Genomic DNA, 17,796 nt, shown 5'->3' with positions numbered 1-17,796 from the left:
TCAAATACAGGCCATTCACCATTTTAATGTAGGTATGCTATTGACTTGGGTGCTTTATGCGTAATGTTATCATTTCACAATTTCAAAATTAGCAGTTGTTGAAACTAAGGGAATGTGTGTCAAAATCCAAACAAACATTAGCAGCTTACCATCTTCAAAGTCACTCTTCAAGCAGATGAAAACAGTGATTCTTTGATAAGGCTTGCCAACTTCAGCCTTATAAGCCTCAAGTGTAAATGGTCTTTGTGTTCCAGGGACAGTAATGACCTCAGTGCCATCCGGATACAGAAGAAGGAAAGGTCCATCTTTTAGATCTTTGTTAAAGTCCTTCATTTTTTTAACAGCTTGATTGAGCAGACTTGTGGCAGTAGCGTCAGGGTCTGTTGTTAGGAAAATAGTTTTTCCACGGTATGGCTTCAAACCACCCTTTTTAATGGTCATCAAGCCGACATTTATCTGTAATGAAAAAGACATGAACAATGGGCCAAGTAGATACTAATATGACTCTAAGCAGATCTATTCAAACTTGAATATTTATTAACTGCAAAAGAGGGATCTTCCTGACAACCTAAATGTACAATTACTCGTAAACAATTGTTCTTATTCTGGATAGCTTTACTACACTGAACATTTTTTACACAACTCCCCTAAGGAATAACAAAAGAATGTCATTAGAAAATTAACCTCAACTTGTTTTCAGACTGAGCTAGCCAGAAAGTCAGAAATATCCATCATTCCTATTAGTTGCTTGAGTTGCTCACCTCAAAGTTAAAATAAGTTTAAGGTGGTATCTGCACCCCACCCTAGTTTGTACCAGTTATTTCACATGGAAATAACTGGTTTTGATGTCCGGCGGGCTGTGGTAAACTGATGAGTTTCCTAAAGTGGAAATGCAGTTCCCAGTTCAATTTTTCCTGTATTGATTTTGTTAAAATAAATATTTCGAAAAAGCTAATCGTGATAATTAAGGCGAATTTCAGAATATATGTTTTTGGTTGATTTTTGATTCTGCAACTCTGCAACCATGTCCGAACATATCTGGGTCACCATTTTTAACTTTTTTCAAAAAGTTTGTTGACTTTACCGCAAAATAAAGTGATTTATCAACATTTGTGCACAGCAGCTTCATTACCAGCTCAGTCCTGAGTGTTGAGACTGTGCTTTTTCTCCAGTGTGTCCCTCTGTGCTGCCTTGCAGGTCCCTGCTTGCTGGAGTTAATCAGTTCACGTGGGAACACCTGGCCAGTCTCCCTGGAGCATTAAAAACTTGGCCTTCGCTCTGCATATTCTCTCTCCATGTTATCTGTCGGTTGGTTTTGAAATCAAACCTGCTGACCAATCAGTTCTCTGAAAAAAATAGTGTAGACGTTTTTCATTAGCATCAAAAGTCTTTGCCTTTCTGGCAGCAATAAGTAATAAAGAAAAATGCAATTCTAGGAATTCAAACCTTAATTACTTGATTTTTTTTTTAATACTTTCTTTTTATTGTTTTTCTTTAAACATTATACAGGGGGGGTAGGGGGTAACAACAAAAAAGAATTTAAAAAAAGATAAATACAAGGGTAAAAAAAACATGTTGGATCACCTTGTTTCTACAATTTTATCATTTCTCGTTATCAATGTGTTCGTCTTTATCCTGTTGGGTTTATGTACTCAGTCCATTTCTCCCACTTTTGATGGTATTGATCTTCCTGAGTCCTTATTCTGTCGGTAAATTGTTCCATAATTTGTATTTCGTCTATAATTTTGATCCATTCATCCTGTGATGGTGGGTCTAGTTTTGTATTTTTTTGGTGCGTGTCTACAAGCAGAGCCCTATTTGTATTTTTGAAACTACTGTCAAATTTGTAAGGAGGCTAAGCCTGTATTTGAATTATGTTTGTATTTTATTTTAACACTGGGGTTTGCAGTGTTTTTGTCAATGTCTAGTCATGGTTGAGAAATAATTTAAAAATGAACATGGACATTACATTGATGCTGGTTTGAGGTGCAGTGCTTAAAAAAAATGTATTAGACCACCATCCACTGTAAGCTTTAAACCACAGCTGCCCTAAATGAACAGGAGAGGTAATTACCAAAATCATTTGTTTCTGTAGTGGTTACCTGTCTGCGGGAGCTTTAATCAAAATAATGTTTTTATTGCTAAAAGATAATTACATTTGAGAACTCATGTGTAACAACAGTATTTATTTTGTTGCTGAAGAAAAGCAGAAACAGGAAAACATCTTTTGATAAGATGCTGAATTTTTGTTATTTATTTACATTCTTGAATTGAAAAATTAGTTTGGTTGAGTGTTAAACTTGATAAATTTCTGATTTCTAAAATTTGTGCTGGTTTAAATTTTTTTTCATGACAGGTGGTTAAATAAAGACACTGCACCTGCTGTGGAAAATTTAACAATAACCAGCAACACACCCAGTGAGGTTGATTTGAAGTGGGTTTAATAAACACATTGCAATGTGGAGAGAGCATCAAAATTGAAACACTAGGACCATCTCTCAATTGTAGCCACCGCCCTTACATCTTATATACGCAGACACAGACACTCTTAAACAAAGAACATTCCACAGCAGATCAATTATTAGCAGATCCTTAACTGTTCAGTCTAAGAAAAGCTCCGACCAACCGTCACCTCCTTTAAAACAGGATGTCCAGAGCCCTCAAGAGGAAAATGAGTCTGCTGTGAAGGTGCAATAAAACTTGGGCAGGAGTGCTCTTACTATTCTAAAGTGATATGGTTAAGATATGTGATTAATACATGAGAAAAGAAATCTGCCACCACACACCTCTTGCACCAAATGTCTTGTTAGACTTTATAGCAAGAGAAAGACTGTATTCAAGAACTGTTTTCTGCTATTCATACAATATGATACAATAAAGCAAAAGAATAAGAGGAAAAAAATGCACCAAACTGATGACAAACTCCTGTTTATTATTCTACAGAGCTCAAGCATCCCTGGGTTTAGCATGCTGACATCAGGTACAGAAGTGATATTTGTAACCGCATTAAATTTTATTTTATAAAATGTTATAAATATTATAAAAAGCTTATAATATCTGGCTAATTTCCAAAGCTTGATGCTGATCTCAGTTACCTCCTTCCCTGTCCAGAGATTTGCAGATGTAGATCAGCTGCGAATGATGCTGATTTTCTGTCTGAGATATAAAAACATACTTTAGTGGAGTTTTGTTTAGTTTTTTAATCAATGTAATTTTGTGCTGTTGAAAATTGAGCTTAATACTAATTATTAAATATTAAAGTTAAATGGCACAGCTGCCCAAACAGCACTAAGTGGAACAGGGTTATCATTTTGGTATGTTAAACCATTTGAACTGTTTGGTCACGTTTGATGAGGAAACCATGACACTCAGAATTTTGTGCCCATTTCATTAAAAAAAAATATTACAATATTCTTGTAAAACTATATTTTAAACAATATTAATTTTTAAACAAATATTGGACCGCTCTGGGTAATGAATTATACTTTTGGGAGAAGAAAAACCACACACACACCACCACACACAATGCCTTAGACACAAACATTAACAATGTTTGTGTCAACAATTATTATCCATCAGATTCTGCCGAGTCTTAATGACAGAACTGTGATAGATGATGCGTGACTTGTCAATTATGTTGACGCAGATCACTTATCAGCATAATTGTATGAATTGTTTTCTTGAAAGGGTATATGATGCATTGCTTTGATTTACAGGACAGAGGATGCTGCATCTTCTTCTTCTTCTGCTAAAGGTGGTGATTAACTCGTTGACCTCAAAACATATTTCTTCTCTATGTTGTCAGTGCAAACACTCTTGGTTTACCTGTCCAAGTCAAAGACTCGTGTGTGACTGTGGATTTGTATTCACACTAACATCTATGTGTGTGTTTGTGAGAGTGTGTGTTCTTTCGAGTAAGAAAGCTGATGCTGTCTGCAGTGGAGGGTATTTTATCGGCACGTAGTGACTCATTACAGTGTTTTGTCGGGTCGTCACCTTCACCGGCCGAGGCCTCGCAGGTTAACAAAGGGATGATGTGATGGATTACAATGCAGGCACAGATGGTGTGTGTATACACGCACACACATACTCACACACAGGTTTGTGAGGACGTGTTTCATAAACATGCACTGTATATTACAGGGATTCAGGGACCATTATTAAAATTTATATAACTGCTAACTGGTTACTATTTACAACCTTTTACAGGTATTATAAGAGATTCTGCAATACAGTAGATTTAAGCTTGTGTTGCTGCAAATAAAGTTTATGACAGTTTAAAAGACAAAATGATACTCAAAAAGAAATTCCAACAAAAAGACAGACAAGAAATGCCAACAAGAGATGAAATAAAATGTAATTTCAGGTGGACTTAAAACAGAAAGAAAGAAAGAAAGAAAGAAAGGAGAAAAAAAAGAAATACAGCAGAAAAACAACTGTTTTTAAGCAATCATGAGAAAAAAAGAATTGTTTATCAGAGTTAAAGTTAATTTATTGTTTAGAAGTGAAGGCAGGATCTCTATTTATACTGGCGAACCCAGTGTCATGACAGTGTCATGAGTGGATCAGAAGGAGTCTGAATTCAGACTCAGTCATTGCAGTTTATTTACAAATTGAAAATTCTTTATGTTGTCAGGTGAAGACCTTATAATAACTGAGGGAAACTGTCAACATTTAGACAGCCACCTATGCACAAGCACTTAGCAACAATGGAAAGTTTTGACAAAACTCCCTTTTGACAGGAAGAAACCTCCAGCGGGCTCATGGAGCTCCATGCCTGTGGCCATTACAATTTGGGGTGAGGGGTGGGAGACGGGACAAAGATGAGATGTGGAAGTGAGCCAGAGATTAATATTAAGTAATGATTAAATGCTGTCACAGCGAGGATCGCCAGTGCGGACCCAAAAGCAGACACGGGAGAAATGAACTGGTGTTTAAACAAAACGGCCGCCTCCATCCGGCTGATACAAAAAACAGAAAAACAAGGCAAGGCGAAACTAAACTGAAACCTAAAGTAACTGTGAAAACCATGACAAGAGACAAGAACATGAAACTAAACTGGAACAGGATAATGCAACTATGAAATAAGCCAAACCTGAGCATGAACCTGAACCTGAACAGTGGGAAGTGAAAACTCTGTGACTTGATATAACCTGACATGAAGACAAACAGACGACCCAACAAAGATCAGAGGGAAGACAGAGAACATAAATACACAGAAGGGTAATCAGGAAACACCTGGGGAGATACAGCTGGCACAAATGATCATGAAGCCACAGGGGAAAGTACAACTAAACACACTGAACATGGAAGCACCAGACCTTTCAAAATAAAACAGGAAACATGGAGAGACATGAACTAACACGCAAGCCTGACACGAGAGACAGAGAGAGGGAGCGAGAGAGGGAGAGGGACAGAGGAGAGCGACACAAACAGAAAAGGACTCATAAACAAGGAGACATAGGTGAAACATAAACTAGACTAAAACTCAACTAAATCCTAACTAATAATAACAACACAAGAACTTAACATATTTCCAATATAACATAAGAAATCAAAAATACAAAATAAACTCAAAATGCTGGGTCACAGAGCACCTAACACCTAACAAATGCAGAGTGGTGTATGAACACATAAAGAGTTATTGTTACGTACATTCACCTTTTTGATTTAAGTGTTTCTTCATCACTGCGGGAGTAATTTGAATTTCTTGGTTTGGTTACAGGAATTCTGCAGAGGGAGAAAAAATGGGTAAGTGAGGGTCTGGAAGGATTTGGAACAAGTCTAACAGTGAGTGAAGAGAATGCTTACTTGGCAGCAAGGAAGATAGAAGTTTGGGGAGGGTATCTTCACAGGTAGGCAGGTTCAGAGTGTGAGTGAGCAATGGTGGAGAGTGGGTGGGCAGGTGACTACTACACTTATGAGTTACAGAAATCTTGGAAACAGGACTGGCAGCAGCAGACATGAAACAGAGCAGGAATCCAAGCATTCAAAAGTGTACTCATTAGAATCCAGCCTTCAAACACTCTCAGCTTGATTATGCTAATTCACAGCAGGTGCAATAGAATAGGCCCACATAGTAATTCACCCAACGGCGTAGCCACAGGTCCACCTGAAACTTAGGTTTACTGAAAAAAGACATAAATCAATAGCAAACTACAACCCAGCCTGCCTCAGCCATGGCACCCAGGTATTGCAGGTAATGTGGCCTTTAAAGTAGGATAGCAATGCTAATGAAACAAATGAGCCGGCAGCACACAGGGGAGACTCAACAGATGCTATGACAACGACAGAAGGGGAGGAGAGGAATATTTATCCATACACACAAAAGATATCAGGGTAAAAGGAAACAAGGCAAACGAGACTACTGAGGACAGTGAAGACAAGAAGACGGAAGTAAAACTAAGCATGAGACACAAGAGACAAAAAAAATCCATCTATCCATCCATCCAGTTTTTCCCCTTCCAAAAAAATCTACAAAACGAAAAACAGGAAGAAAGAAAAGATCCCTAAACAGGGAACTGAAGTTGATTGGATGGGAAAGACATATCGGAAAGAGACAAAAAACACTGAGGGAATAAATAAACACTGATGTGAAACTGAAATTAGAACTAAGAATTACTGTATGAAAATCACAACATAAATATAGAAGACGAACAATAACGCTCCAGAACCTCAAAACCTTGGACCCAAGACCCAGGACCATGACAAGAAGCAATGTGGGTTTGCTGTTGGCAAAATGAAGAGTGTTTTGGCGGTTTAATGTTGAGTGAGTATGTATGGTAGAACTGAAAACAACAGCATTCATGTTGTGATTTCACTGCGCTTCAGTTTAATTACATTTACCCAGGTTACTCGTGCAGTTTTACTGACATGTGTGTTTTGTCTTATAACAAACGGGTTTCTGGTAATCTGATAAAGAAGCTGTTTACATTTTAAAGTGTTTCCTTGTTAGTGGTGCAGAATAAATGCTGTTGGCTTACTGTTGCAGGGCTTGTAGCCACACCACTCCCTGACACACATATCATATTGTATGATTAGAGTCCTGTATGGTTGTTAACCTGGTAACCAGTTTAATGCAATGTGTTTATTTGAAGCATTCTGGTGCTTTCTATCCATCCTCCAGGCACCTGTCATTTCTGAATCTGGTCACCTTTAACTAATCACATTTACTGCTGTTAGCTCTTTGCTTTTTATGTCACTTGCTGTTTTCATGCAGCTGTAGCACCAGTTTGTTAACTTTGTTTCTCCTTCCCTTTGGTGTAACACCAGAACTCCGACAGCCCACCAGCTACTGTCAGTCAATCAGACATCCCACGTGCACATGTGACCTCTGGAGGACTCACACATTCACTGACTGACAGCTCAGTCATTTTACCAGTCAAGCTGCTTAGCTGCTTGCTTTTTTCCCCCATTTCCCTCAGCTGTTAGAATTAATAGGCAGTACATTTATATTTATACTTTATAATAAGAATCTTCTCTCTCCTGTAAGGGGCATTTTTTGAGAAGAGGTGCCCTCAAACGACTAGTTTTTGTTCTTTGTGCCAGAACATATTAAGCAATTTGTGATTCATGCATCACAGGTTCTCCAGGATGTGCTTGAACCGTGTTCAACACAAGTATTTAAAATAATTTTCAAACTCCTGCAGCAGTGTGGAGGTCCTGAAAGCTTTGATTTTCCTCTGTTCAGACAAGCTTTTTAGTCTGAATAATGTTCAAACAGAGACTCGTCGGCTGTTGTTTCCTTTCAGCAGCTGTGAGCAGCGTTCAGCCGCAGGATGAAGAGCGGAAAATGAAGGTCAGACATCTAATTGATGTTTTAATTAACTTATTAACCATGCAGCTCTTTGTAATTCCAAAAGGACGACTTTGACTGCGTGACAACAACGTTGGAGTGAACAGAAGCAGCAGCAGCAGCAGCAACAGCAGCCGGGGTGAGGCTGAACCACGTACTGAGCAAAAACCAAACTTTCACATGATCATTTGTGATGCTTGGTAGTAACAGTGAAGTTAATAATGAAAAGGTGACACTTGCTTGTTGGGTTATTAAAGGATATACTGTGTTCTATATGAAATGCATAAAATCTTCTTTGGCAACCCTTTTATTGTTAAATATAAACACACTACAAAGCTATGTTAATATACTGCACTGTTTATGTTGAGATGTCGAGGTCAATAAAGGTACAAGTGCTCTGCTGCATGCATAGTGCAGACTATATGTTTTTTAACACTTGCTTTAAAGTACCATGTCTGTATTTTGCTGCAATTTATTATGAAGTACATTAGTTAACCCAGAGGCTTCATTATGCCTCACTGGGAAGAAATGTAAGTGTTTCAACGCAACAAAATACTGACAGATGGGCAAAATAAGCCCTATAAGTGGCAAAAAATGACAAAAATAGCATTAAACTGAATCAAATTGTGCAGAAGTTGCCATGTGCAGACAAATACAGAACTGTGGTGACAGTCTGTCCCTGACAAAGCTGTGAGTCACAGTGTAGCTGTGTGGAGGGTCAAGTTCCAAAACCAAAAAGGGAGAGAAAAGAATCCCTTCATAAGTAGGCGTACACACAGTTTCTAAAGGCAGGTGGGGAACTAGACACAGCTGAACAGTTGAAAACAGTCACAGCAGAATAAAGACCAAAGGAAACACATACAGACATAAATATTGGCAATTAACAAAAAGTACTAAGTACAAGCGACCAAGACATAAACACAGAAACAAGCGAGAGAGGAACAGAGGGGACCGCACTGAGGGAACACAAATTACTCAAAGAAGGAAACAATGCTAAATACAAATCAATAATGAGGACTCGGATGTTCATCTAAGCAGGCATCCAGAGCTCAATAAAAAACTACACATGAAAAAGAACAATAAAACCACTATAAAACTGAAGAATAACAGTGGAAACACGAACCAAAACACGGGTTTGCAAAACAGCTCATTAACAGGAAATCCAGGGGGGAAAAACTCACTTTGAGAATGATAAGCTCCAAATAGGAATCCAAAACTTATAAATATATATATTGGGACATGCCACTGGATGGTGCTGTTTCTTAGGGGGTACCCCTGAGAGCGCAAGGGATGATGGGGATCTACAGAGACATTCACGGAAGTGCTAGCTTGCATTGCTGTAACGTGGGCGTGCAATGCCATGTTTTCGCTGTGTGGTCTGTTTAAGCACGAAGTGTGGAACAGTTAAGACACCAGGTGTTGCTACGACCGACTTCGCCGTTCATCTCATAGGAATCTGTATTCCGTTTTTCTGCTGGATTAAGGCACTGTATGTATTTGAGTTCACACCTGTATTATAATATCTCTGTGTGTAAGAGGGAAAATGTACTGTTGTTAACTGTTTAATTTTGGCTCTGTATTTTAGCAGGAGAAGCCACTACAGTTATTTTTGCACTGCTAAGTTTGTTTTGTTTCTGGATGGGTTTACATCAGTCACGAATTGACACCCTGAAAAGTTGGGATAATAACCTGAAGTAGCAGTGGGTTACCAGTGCACAAAGCTGTTACTGGATAAGAACTGTCTGTACAACTTTTATTTCCTTATTTTTATAACCTTTTTATTTTCTTCTGAACGCTTACTTTATAATTCAGATTAAAAGAACCCCAAAGATAATCTGTGTTCAACGTGGTTTGGTTTTAGGGAAAGGTTCAAGTTTGGCCTGATTAGCCTCTGAACAGCCATCAGGTCACAAAACTGTTTAGGAGTAGGGGTGAGGGTAGGTTAGATTAGCATCTACCACATTTCTATGTCATTTCTTATATTTGGGAATATCAAAATGCAGTCTCCAAAATCTAATGTAATGATAGCTGCGGTGTGCCATTCTTGTTTAGCATTTGCCTGAAATGCAATCCTAACCGTAAGTGGGACACTGATGGATTCAAAGTCATTACGATTCTTCAAGGAATGAGTATTTCCTTCATCAAGTTGTTTCCCATAAATCTCTCTCCCTCACCTGTGGTAGGTTACTGTATAACTGGCATCACATTAGAAAAGTCCAATTAATCATTCAAATCAGTAGCATTTCTGGGCAGCAACGTTTAACCATCTAGTGGTCCCTAGCACCCGTGTAAACAAAAAATATCCACCCCAGCAACACCGTGCTCACCCTGATGCCGTCTGGCAAGTGGCACGTATCTATAACTGCTGTACCAACACACTTTGGAACAGTCAGGTTTGCCTCAGGTTGCAGGGCTACATATCTAATCCTCCACACTTCAAATCAAATTCAAATTCAAATTTTATTTGTCACACACACACAACCATACACAGTATGACATGGGGGTGAAATGCTTGTAGCTGTACAATGCCCGACCATTAAATGACAGAAAAAAAGTTTTACAATATTTACAATTTACAGTAAAGAATGTGCAAATAGCAGAAGAGATTATAAAGATTATAAAGGTTATAAATTATAGGAATTATAGGATTATAGGAAATGTGTGGTGGTGCGTGTGGTGATGTGATGTGTGTGAGAGTCCAGTCTTATAGTGATGTGTGTGGGAGAGTCCAGTCCTACACCTGGTTCAGGGCCCGAATAGCCCGGGGGAAGAAGCTCCTCCTCATTCTCTCTGTTTTGGCCTTAAGGGAGCGGAAGCGCTTCCCAGACCTCAACAGTGAGAAGAGTCCATTGTTGGGATGGGAGAGGTCCATCATAATCTTCCTAGCTTTGGACTTGCACCGCTTGGTGTAGATGGACAGCAGGTCAGGGAGCTCTGATTGAATGATGCGTTCGGCTGAGCGCACCACTCTTTGCAGATCTCGTCTGTCCTGCTTGGTGCTGTTCCCAAACCAGGTGCAGATGTTTGCCGTCAGGACGCTCTCGATGGTGCATGAGTAGAAGTTCTTGAGCACCTTCAGTGGCAGATGGAAGTCTCTAAGTCTTCTGAGGAAGAAGAGACGCTGACGGGCTTTCTTAACCAGGGTGTTGATGTGGCAGGACCATGACAGGTCCTGAGTGATGTGGACACCCAGGTATCGGAAACTGTCCACTCTCTCCACTGGCGTGCCACTGATGATGAGGGGTTTGTAATTCCTCGCCTGCTTTGTAGTGAAGTCCACGATCAGCTCCTTAGTCTTGCTGATGTTTAGGAGGAGGTTATTCTCCTGGCACCAGGTCTCCAGGTTCCTAATCTCCTCCAGGTAGGCCGTCTCGATGTTGTCGGAGATCAGGCCCACAACAGCAGTGTCGTCAGCAAACTTGACAATGGAGGTGGTGTCTGATGTGGCTACACAGTCATAAGTGTACAGTGAGTACAGCAGGGGGCTTAAAACACAGCCCTGAGGCGCTCCAGTGCTGAGTGAGATGGAGGGGGAGACTTGTTTTCCCACCCTCACTGATTGGGGTCTGTCTGTGAGGAAGTTGAGGATCCACTGACACAGTGATGAGCTGAGTCCTAGATCCGTCAACTTGGTGAAAAGCTTAGAGGGAATTATTGTGTTGAATGCTGAACTGTAGTCCACGAACAGCATCCTAACATAATTCCCTCTGCCAGTGTCCAGGTGACTCAGGGATGTGTGGAGCAGGTGAGATATGGCATTGTCTGTGGAACGATTAGTCCGGTAAGCAAACTGAAGTGAGTCGATGGTGGCAGGAAGTGAAGAAGTGATGTGATCTCTCATCAGTCTTTCAAAACACTTCATCACAATTGAAGTCAGTGCTACTGGACGGTAGTCATTGTGGCAAGCGGGCTGTTGTTTCTTTGGAACAAGAACAATAATGGACTGTTTGAAGCACGTGGGAACCACAGCTTGGGCCAGGGAGAGGTTGAAGATCTCCGTGAACACCGGTGCTAGCTGGTCAGCGCAGGCTCTCAGGACCCGGCCAGGGATTGCATCTGGTCCTGCTGCCTTCCTGGTGTTCACCCTCCTGAAGGTGTTCCTCACGGCATGCTCTGTGATGATGAATGCATTTTCTTCACTGGTGCACTCCGAGCGCGCGCAGCTGTTTGTTGTTTTAATTGCTGCGGCATCGAAGCAAGCATAAAACGTGTTCAGCTCATCAGCCAGTGAAGCATCGGCATTCATCACTGAAGAAGGTGGTCGTTTATAGTCCGTTATAGTCCGCAGTCCTTTCCACAGGCTCCTAGAGTCGCACTGTCGTAGCTGTGACTCTAGTTTTTCCCCGTAGCTCCGCTTTGCCTTTCTGACCGCGCTGCGCACGTTGTAGGACGCAGCCTTGTATAGGTCCATATTACCGGAGACGAGCCCTTCATTGTAGGCAGCGGTGCGTGATCTCAGAGCGTCGCAGATGTTTTTATCCACCCACGGCTTCTGGTTGGGAAACGTTCGGATGATAGTTCTTTCTGCTGTGTCGTCCGCTAGTTTCCCGATAAATCCCACAACCACTTCCGTAAACATGTTGATGTCATCAGAGCTGCGCCGAAACATGTCCCAGTCTGCGTCATCCAGTGCGTCCTGCAGCGCGGCCACTGATTGGTCTGTCCAGCGAGTGACCTCCCTCCTGATTGGTGGTTGCTGCTTTAGCCTTTGTTTGTAAGCAGGCATGAGGAAGATGGCGGCATGGTCCGATTTTCCAAATGCCGGCAGGGGCTGAGCCTTGTAACAGTTCTTGAACGGGGTGTAGCAGTGGTCTAATGTCCTAGTGCCCCGGGTGGGGCAGTTGATGTGCTGGTGAAGGTTGTGAAATGTCCGTTTGAGATTCACTCTGTTAAAATCTCCCATAACAATGAGTGCGGCATCTTGGTGAAGATGCCGCACTTCATTCCACTTCATGGAAAATACTTGTTTTTCATGACTAAATTATACATTCTTATTTAGCAGCATAGAGGGAACTATAGCTGCAGCACTGTTGGTCAAGCTTGTGTTGCATAATAATAAATTACCTTGAATGTTTGATGTTGTCCGGTAAGCTTGCTATATAAACCATAAGTGTTTAAAATCAGAGTGAGTGGGAAGTCTTTTCTATCTTTTCCCAATGTAAGGAATCCACAGAGCTCTTTGAAAAAACATTTTTATCAACTCACTGAAAGTGATTGTAGAAAGAAAATAGCACTGACATTCAGGATGATCTAGATATTACTAAAAGACCTCAAGCAAAAACTTCACCCATTGAACCCGTTGCCATAACAACCTTTATTACCTCATCCAAAACCCTAGAGAGCGGTAGCGTGTGCACACACACACACACACTCACACACACGCACATGCGAAGCCTGTGTGTGCACAATTTCATTATCATTCGCATGCTCACGCTCCATCAGTGACATCCGTCCCATTTCTCAGGCACCAGCACCACATCAGTGTTTGAATGTTGCAGAATCCATCATCCAATCAGCTCTGCTGGCCCAGGAAAGATCGGAGCAGCTCTACAGAGAGCCAAATGATGCCATCGCAATGAAAATGACTGCAGTTTATCTAGCAAACGCTCATGAGATAGTCTTTAATGAATAGCTGTGAATGGAGTAAAACAGCCAACAGCTATGACCTCTGGTTTTACTTACAGTGAAGCTGATGTGGTCGATGACATAATAGCATTCTGCTTGTTTCTACTAAATGTTAGCCATTTCTGAATACTAATAAAACAATAATTAAGAAGCAAAATTAACAATTAAAAAACAAACTAATAATTTCTGTTAGTTTAAAACAGAAATTCTGAAACATGCTACTTCAGCAGGTTGCGATGGTTAATGGCAACTGCTTGCTGGATTTCTGAGACGATAGTTTGTGCCTAAGGGGCTTATCCTTGTGATCAAATTCAGTGGTCACATAATGGGATAAAATGAGTGGATATGTAGATTCAAAGTCAGAACAATCAACTCGGCCCTAAAAAGTCATCAAAAAGATAAACTTCTACTACACACAGAGTTTCACGATAGTCTCATTCATTCAAAAACTGTCAGTCCAGTGCAGGTTCACGAATGATATATCTCCAGTCCATGCTAAATCACTGTTTTGTTTTGTTTTTTAAACAGTGCACGTTCACATAAAAGGGAAGGTGATGTTTAAAAGATGTTTAATTAACTCTGAGTTCATTGACTTTGGTTTGGCAGCTCTAAGTTTTCAGTTCTGGAACAGGTGATCAGAGTAAGTTTAATCAACTCTGAGTATGTTCCTCTTGATAACATGTGTGAGTAGCAAAAGAAAGTCATCATCAATGGAAGCCAATACCACAAATCAATATAATGCATAGCAACCACTTTATATGTGTGTATATATATATATATATATATATATATATATATATATATATATATATATATATATATACATATATATATATATATATACACGGAATACTGGAAGAGCATATGGGAGAAGGACACAATCCATAACGGCAATGCTCAGTGGCTAGTGGATCTGAGGGCAGACCACAGCAACCTCCCTGAACATGGTCCAGTAACCATCACAGTGGCAGACATCCAAGAAAGGGTCTCCAGTATGAAGAGTTGGACAGCACCAGGCCCCGACATGGTTCATGCCTACTGGCTGAAGAAGCTGACTGCACTCCATGAGTACCTGGCAGCACATATGAACCAGCTGCTAGTTGACGAGAGACACCCGGAATGGCTAACCGAAGGCTGGACAGTCCTGATCCTCAAGGATCCCCAGAATGGACCAGTCCCATCCAACTACCGGCCAATAACCTGCCTCAGTACCACATGGAAGCTCCTGTCAGGCATTATAGCAGCTAAGATGAACCCACACATGGGTCATGAGTGGGGCACAGAAAGGGATTGGGAAGAATACCAGAGGCGCAAAACACCAGCTACTGGTAGACCAAGCAGTCGCCCAAGACTGCAAGACTAGGCTGACCAGCCTGTGCACTGCATGGAATGATTACAAGAAGGCCTATGACTTATGATTTATGCCCTACACCTGGATCCTGGAATGCCTAGAACTGTACAAGATCAACAGGACATTAAGAGCCTTCATCAGGAACTCAATGGGGATGTGGCGTACAACACTAGAGGCGAACTTCAAGCCCATAGCACAAGTCACCATCAAGTGCATCAAATCCCCACACCACCAGGATATACAGCAATGACATCAGAATGTCGTTCGGACTGGAGAAGTGTAGTCAGATGATAACAAAGCGAGGGCAGAAAGTCAGAACTGAGGGGATTGAACTACCAGAAAGCAACATTGCAGACATAGAGGACAGCTACAAGTACCTGGGGATCCCACAAGCAAATGGAAACCACAAAGAAGCCGCTAGGAAAGCTGCAACATCTAAGTACCTGCAGAGAGTCAGGCAAGTCCTGAGGAGTCAGCTGAACAGTAAGAACAAGATCCGGGCTATCACCACCTACGCCCTCCCCGGGATAATAAACTGGCCAAAGGGGAGATAAAAGCCACTGACATCAAGACCAGGAAGCTCCTGACCATCCATGGAGGGTTTCATCCATACAGCACCCTGAGGCTGTATGCTAAGTAGAAGGAAGGACTGGTGAGTGTCAGCACCGCAGTCAAGGATGAGACAACAGACATCCACAAATGCATCAGGAAGATGGCCCCAACTGACTGCGTGCTCAGTAAATACCTCAGGCAGCAGAAACCCAAGAAAGAGGAGGAACCATCATGGAAGGACAGGCCCCTGCACGGTATGTACCACCGGCAGATAGAGGAGGTGGCTGACATCCAGAAATCCTACCAGTGGCTGGACAAAGTTGGACTGGAAGACAGCACAGAGGCACTAATCATGGCAGCACAGGAACAAGCTCTGAGCACAAGATCCATAGAGGCTGGAGTCTGGAGTAAGACCTCAGGTGCAGGCTGTGTAAAGATGCCCCTGAGACAATCCTGGACATAACAGCAGGGTGTAAGATGCTAGCTGGCAGGGCATGCATGGAACACCATAACCAAGTGGCCGGCATATTATACAGAAACATCTGTGCCAAGTATGGCCTGGAAGTCCCAAGGTCAAAATGGGAGATGCCCCCAAGGGTGATGGAGAATGACCAAGCTAAGATCCTGTGGGACTTCCAGATACAGACGAACAAAATGGTGGTAGCCAACCAACCAGACATATTGGTGGTAGACAAGCAGAAGAAGACGGCCGTAGTGATCGATGTAGCGGTTCCGAATGACAGCAACATCAGGAAGAAGGAACACAAGAAATATCAACGGCTCAGAGAAGAGCTCAAGAATTTGCATTTCAGCTGTTTCACATTCAGCTGAAATACACAGCAGTCTTCTGAGTCTTTAATAAATGTGAAGTTTTATCAGTAATGGTAAATGTATTAAAAGAAAGGACTCAGGATTTATAGAGCTAGCTTATATATATTTAGCTTAATTTTATCTGGAAGAATGAATTGTTTTGAATAAGGAAGACTCGCAGCAGCTGCTTTTAAAAAAGTGACTTTTAAATTGATCCAAATGTACGAGAGACACAAGTCTTTAAGTTATTTCAGCCTCATCATCCCATCATCTCCAAGATCCAGCTGTGACAAATATTTTCCATCAGTGTGACCGACTACAACGCAACACAACAAATGACTGATTAGTAATAGTGTGTTGTTGTCTAAAGCTTTATATAGCTTTATATAGATTAGTTAACTCTATTTCTGGAACAGAAATAGAGTTAACTCTATTTCTGGAACAGAAAATCTGTTTCCTTCATCTCTGGCTTAACAAAATCTGAACTGTTAGCTAAACCTGCTTCTTGAAATAGGTCCCAGAAATTCAGTGTGCATGAAATGAAGTGACAAATTAAATTCATAATAGCCAACACACCAGCAGAGAACACAGATGAACAACAATAGATATTGAGATAAAGACCGAGGGGGAACCAGTGCTATTTATACACCGATGGGTAAATCAGGAAATTGGATGCAAGAAGGTAATGAGACACAGGTGAAGATATTCAACCATCATCATTTCCAAAAATGTCCTTTTCTCTACCTCCAGAATTTAGGGCTACAGTGATTGCATATGATGACCTGAGCTCAGAAGGTTAAAGCATCCATGGCTGTGCTCAGATGGTAGGAAATGTTCATGAGAGCTTCTCTTGACTTCATAAAAATAAACTTTTTGGCAATAAGAGTGAGCCGGTGGATGCAGGAAGCTAAAAGAGTTTGTTCCGCAGGGTGCTGGGGTCAGCCTTAAGGACGGGGTATTAAGTTCAGATATCCTTATTGCCTTCTTCCACACCCTGAAATTGCCTGTTCAGTGACCCAAACCAGAAGGGCCCAGAGTTGTGCTCTTTGATGGCTGTGAAAACACAACGGACCCAATCAGAGGTTTGTAAGAATGAGCAATTTTTGTGCCACAGAGAGAAAAATAGGAAAGGAAAAATGTTCCACGGAAAGTATGAGATGGGGAAGCCACACATGTTGCTGTATATCCGTTTATAGAAATAAGACCTCTGAAATTGATTTTTTTTTTTTATAAAGATGATTAATATGAAGGTGACTCTGTTCCTAGAAACCACACACTGAGCAGGACTACCTGCCTCAGCTCACCACTACTGTTAAGAAACTGATTAGGTATGAATAATTGAGTGATAACCCCGTTACTTAAGTAGATTTGTGTCTTTTCACCACATTTTCATTCCTGAAGCATCAGACTCTGCTGTCTCACCTACAGGGTCCCCTTTGGCGTCTCTATAGCAGCGCACTGGGTTTGCAATCAACCCCGACATTAAACCACCTGCAGCAATATCAGACACTTTGAGCTCTGACATTCCCACTGGGAGGATTTGGTGTCTGGAACTGTAAATTCCACTTTCAGGGGTTTCCTTTGATTATGCCATCAATTCTACTCAAGACAAAAACACAGGCCTGTGACAGGGTTATACTACGGTCACCAGGTGCAAATATTT

At 41.2% G+C, this 17,796-nt stretch overlaps 1 protein-coding gene across 6 annotated transcripts in view; it reads right to left on the bottom strand.

Annotated features, from left to right (window-relative positions):
• LOC146383364 (G2/M phase-specific E3 ubiquitin-protein ligase-like) overlaps positions 1–17,796 on the bottom strand; it is a 38,685-nt gene that overhangs the window by 5,010 nt on the left and 15,879 nt on the right. For 2 of the 6 annotated variants that reach the window (XR_014800745.1, XM_084934570.1), the window contains exons 1-4: positions 5,812–5,914; positions 5,662–5,730; positions 1,133–1,346; positions 150–456 (exon numbers count right to left, since the gene is read on the bottom strand). Coding sequence is in view for 5 of the 6 variants with exons in the window: in XM_084934570.1 (XP_084790696.1) it covers positions 150–441 (292 nt within the window). In the remaining variant the exon portion in view is untranslated. Of the gene's footprint in view, positions 1–149; positions 457–1,132; positions 1,347–3,095; positions 3,158–5,655; positions 5,731–5,811; positions 5,949–17,796 lie in introns of those variants that run through there. The other 4 variants (XM_084934566.1, XM_084934568.1, XM_084934567.1 and 1 more) reach the window with 4 other exon arrangements.

This window comes from Perissodus microlepis, chromosome 7 (genome assembly GCF_051167445.1).
Source record: "Perissodus microlepis isolate ML-2025 ecotype Zambia chromosome 7, ASM5116744v1, whole genome shotgun sequence".
NCBI lineage: Eukaryota > Metazoa > Chordata > Actinopteri > Cichliformes > Cichlidae > Perissodus > Perissodus microlepis.
The sequence above is the reverse complement of the archived record's forward strand: the minus strand, read 5'-3'. Positions and strand labels throughout refer to the sequence as shown.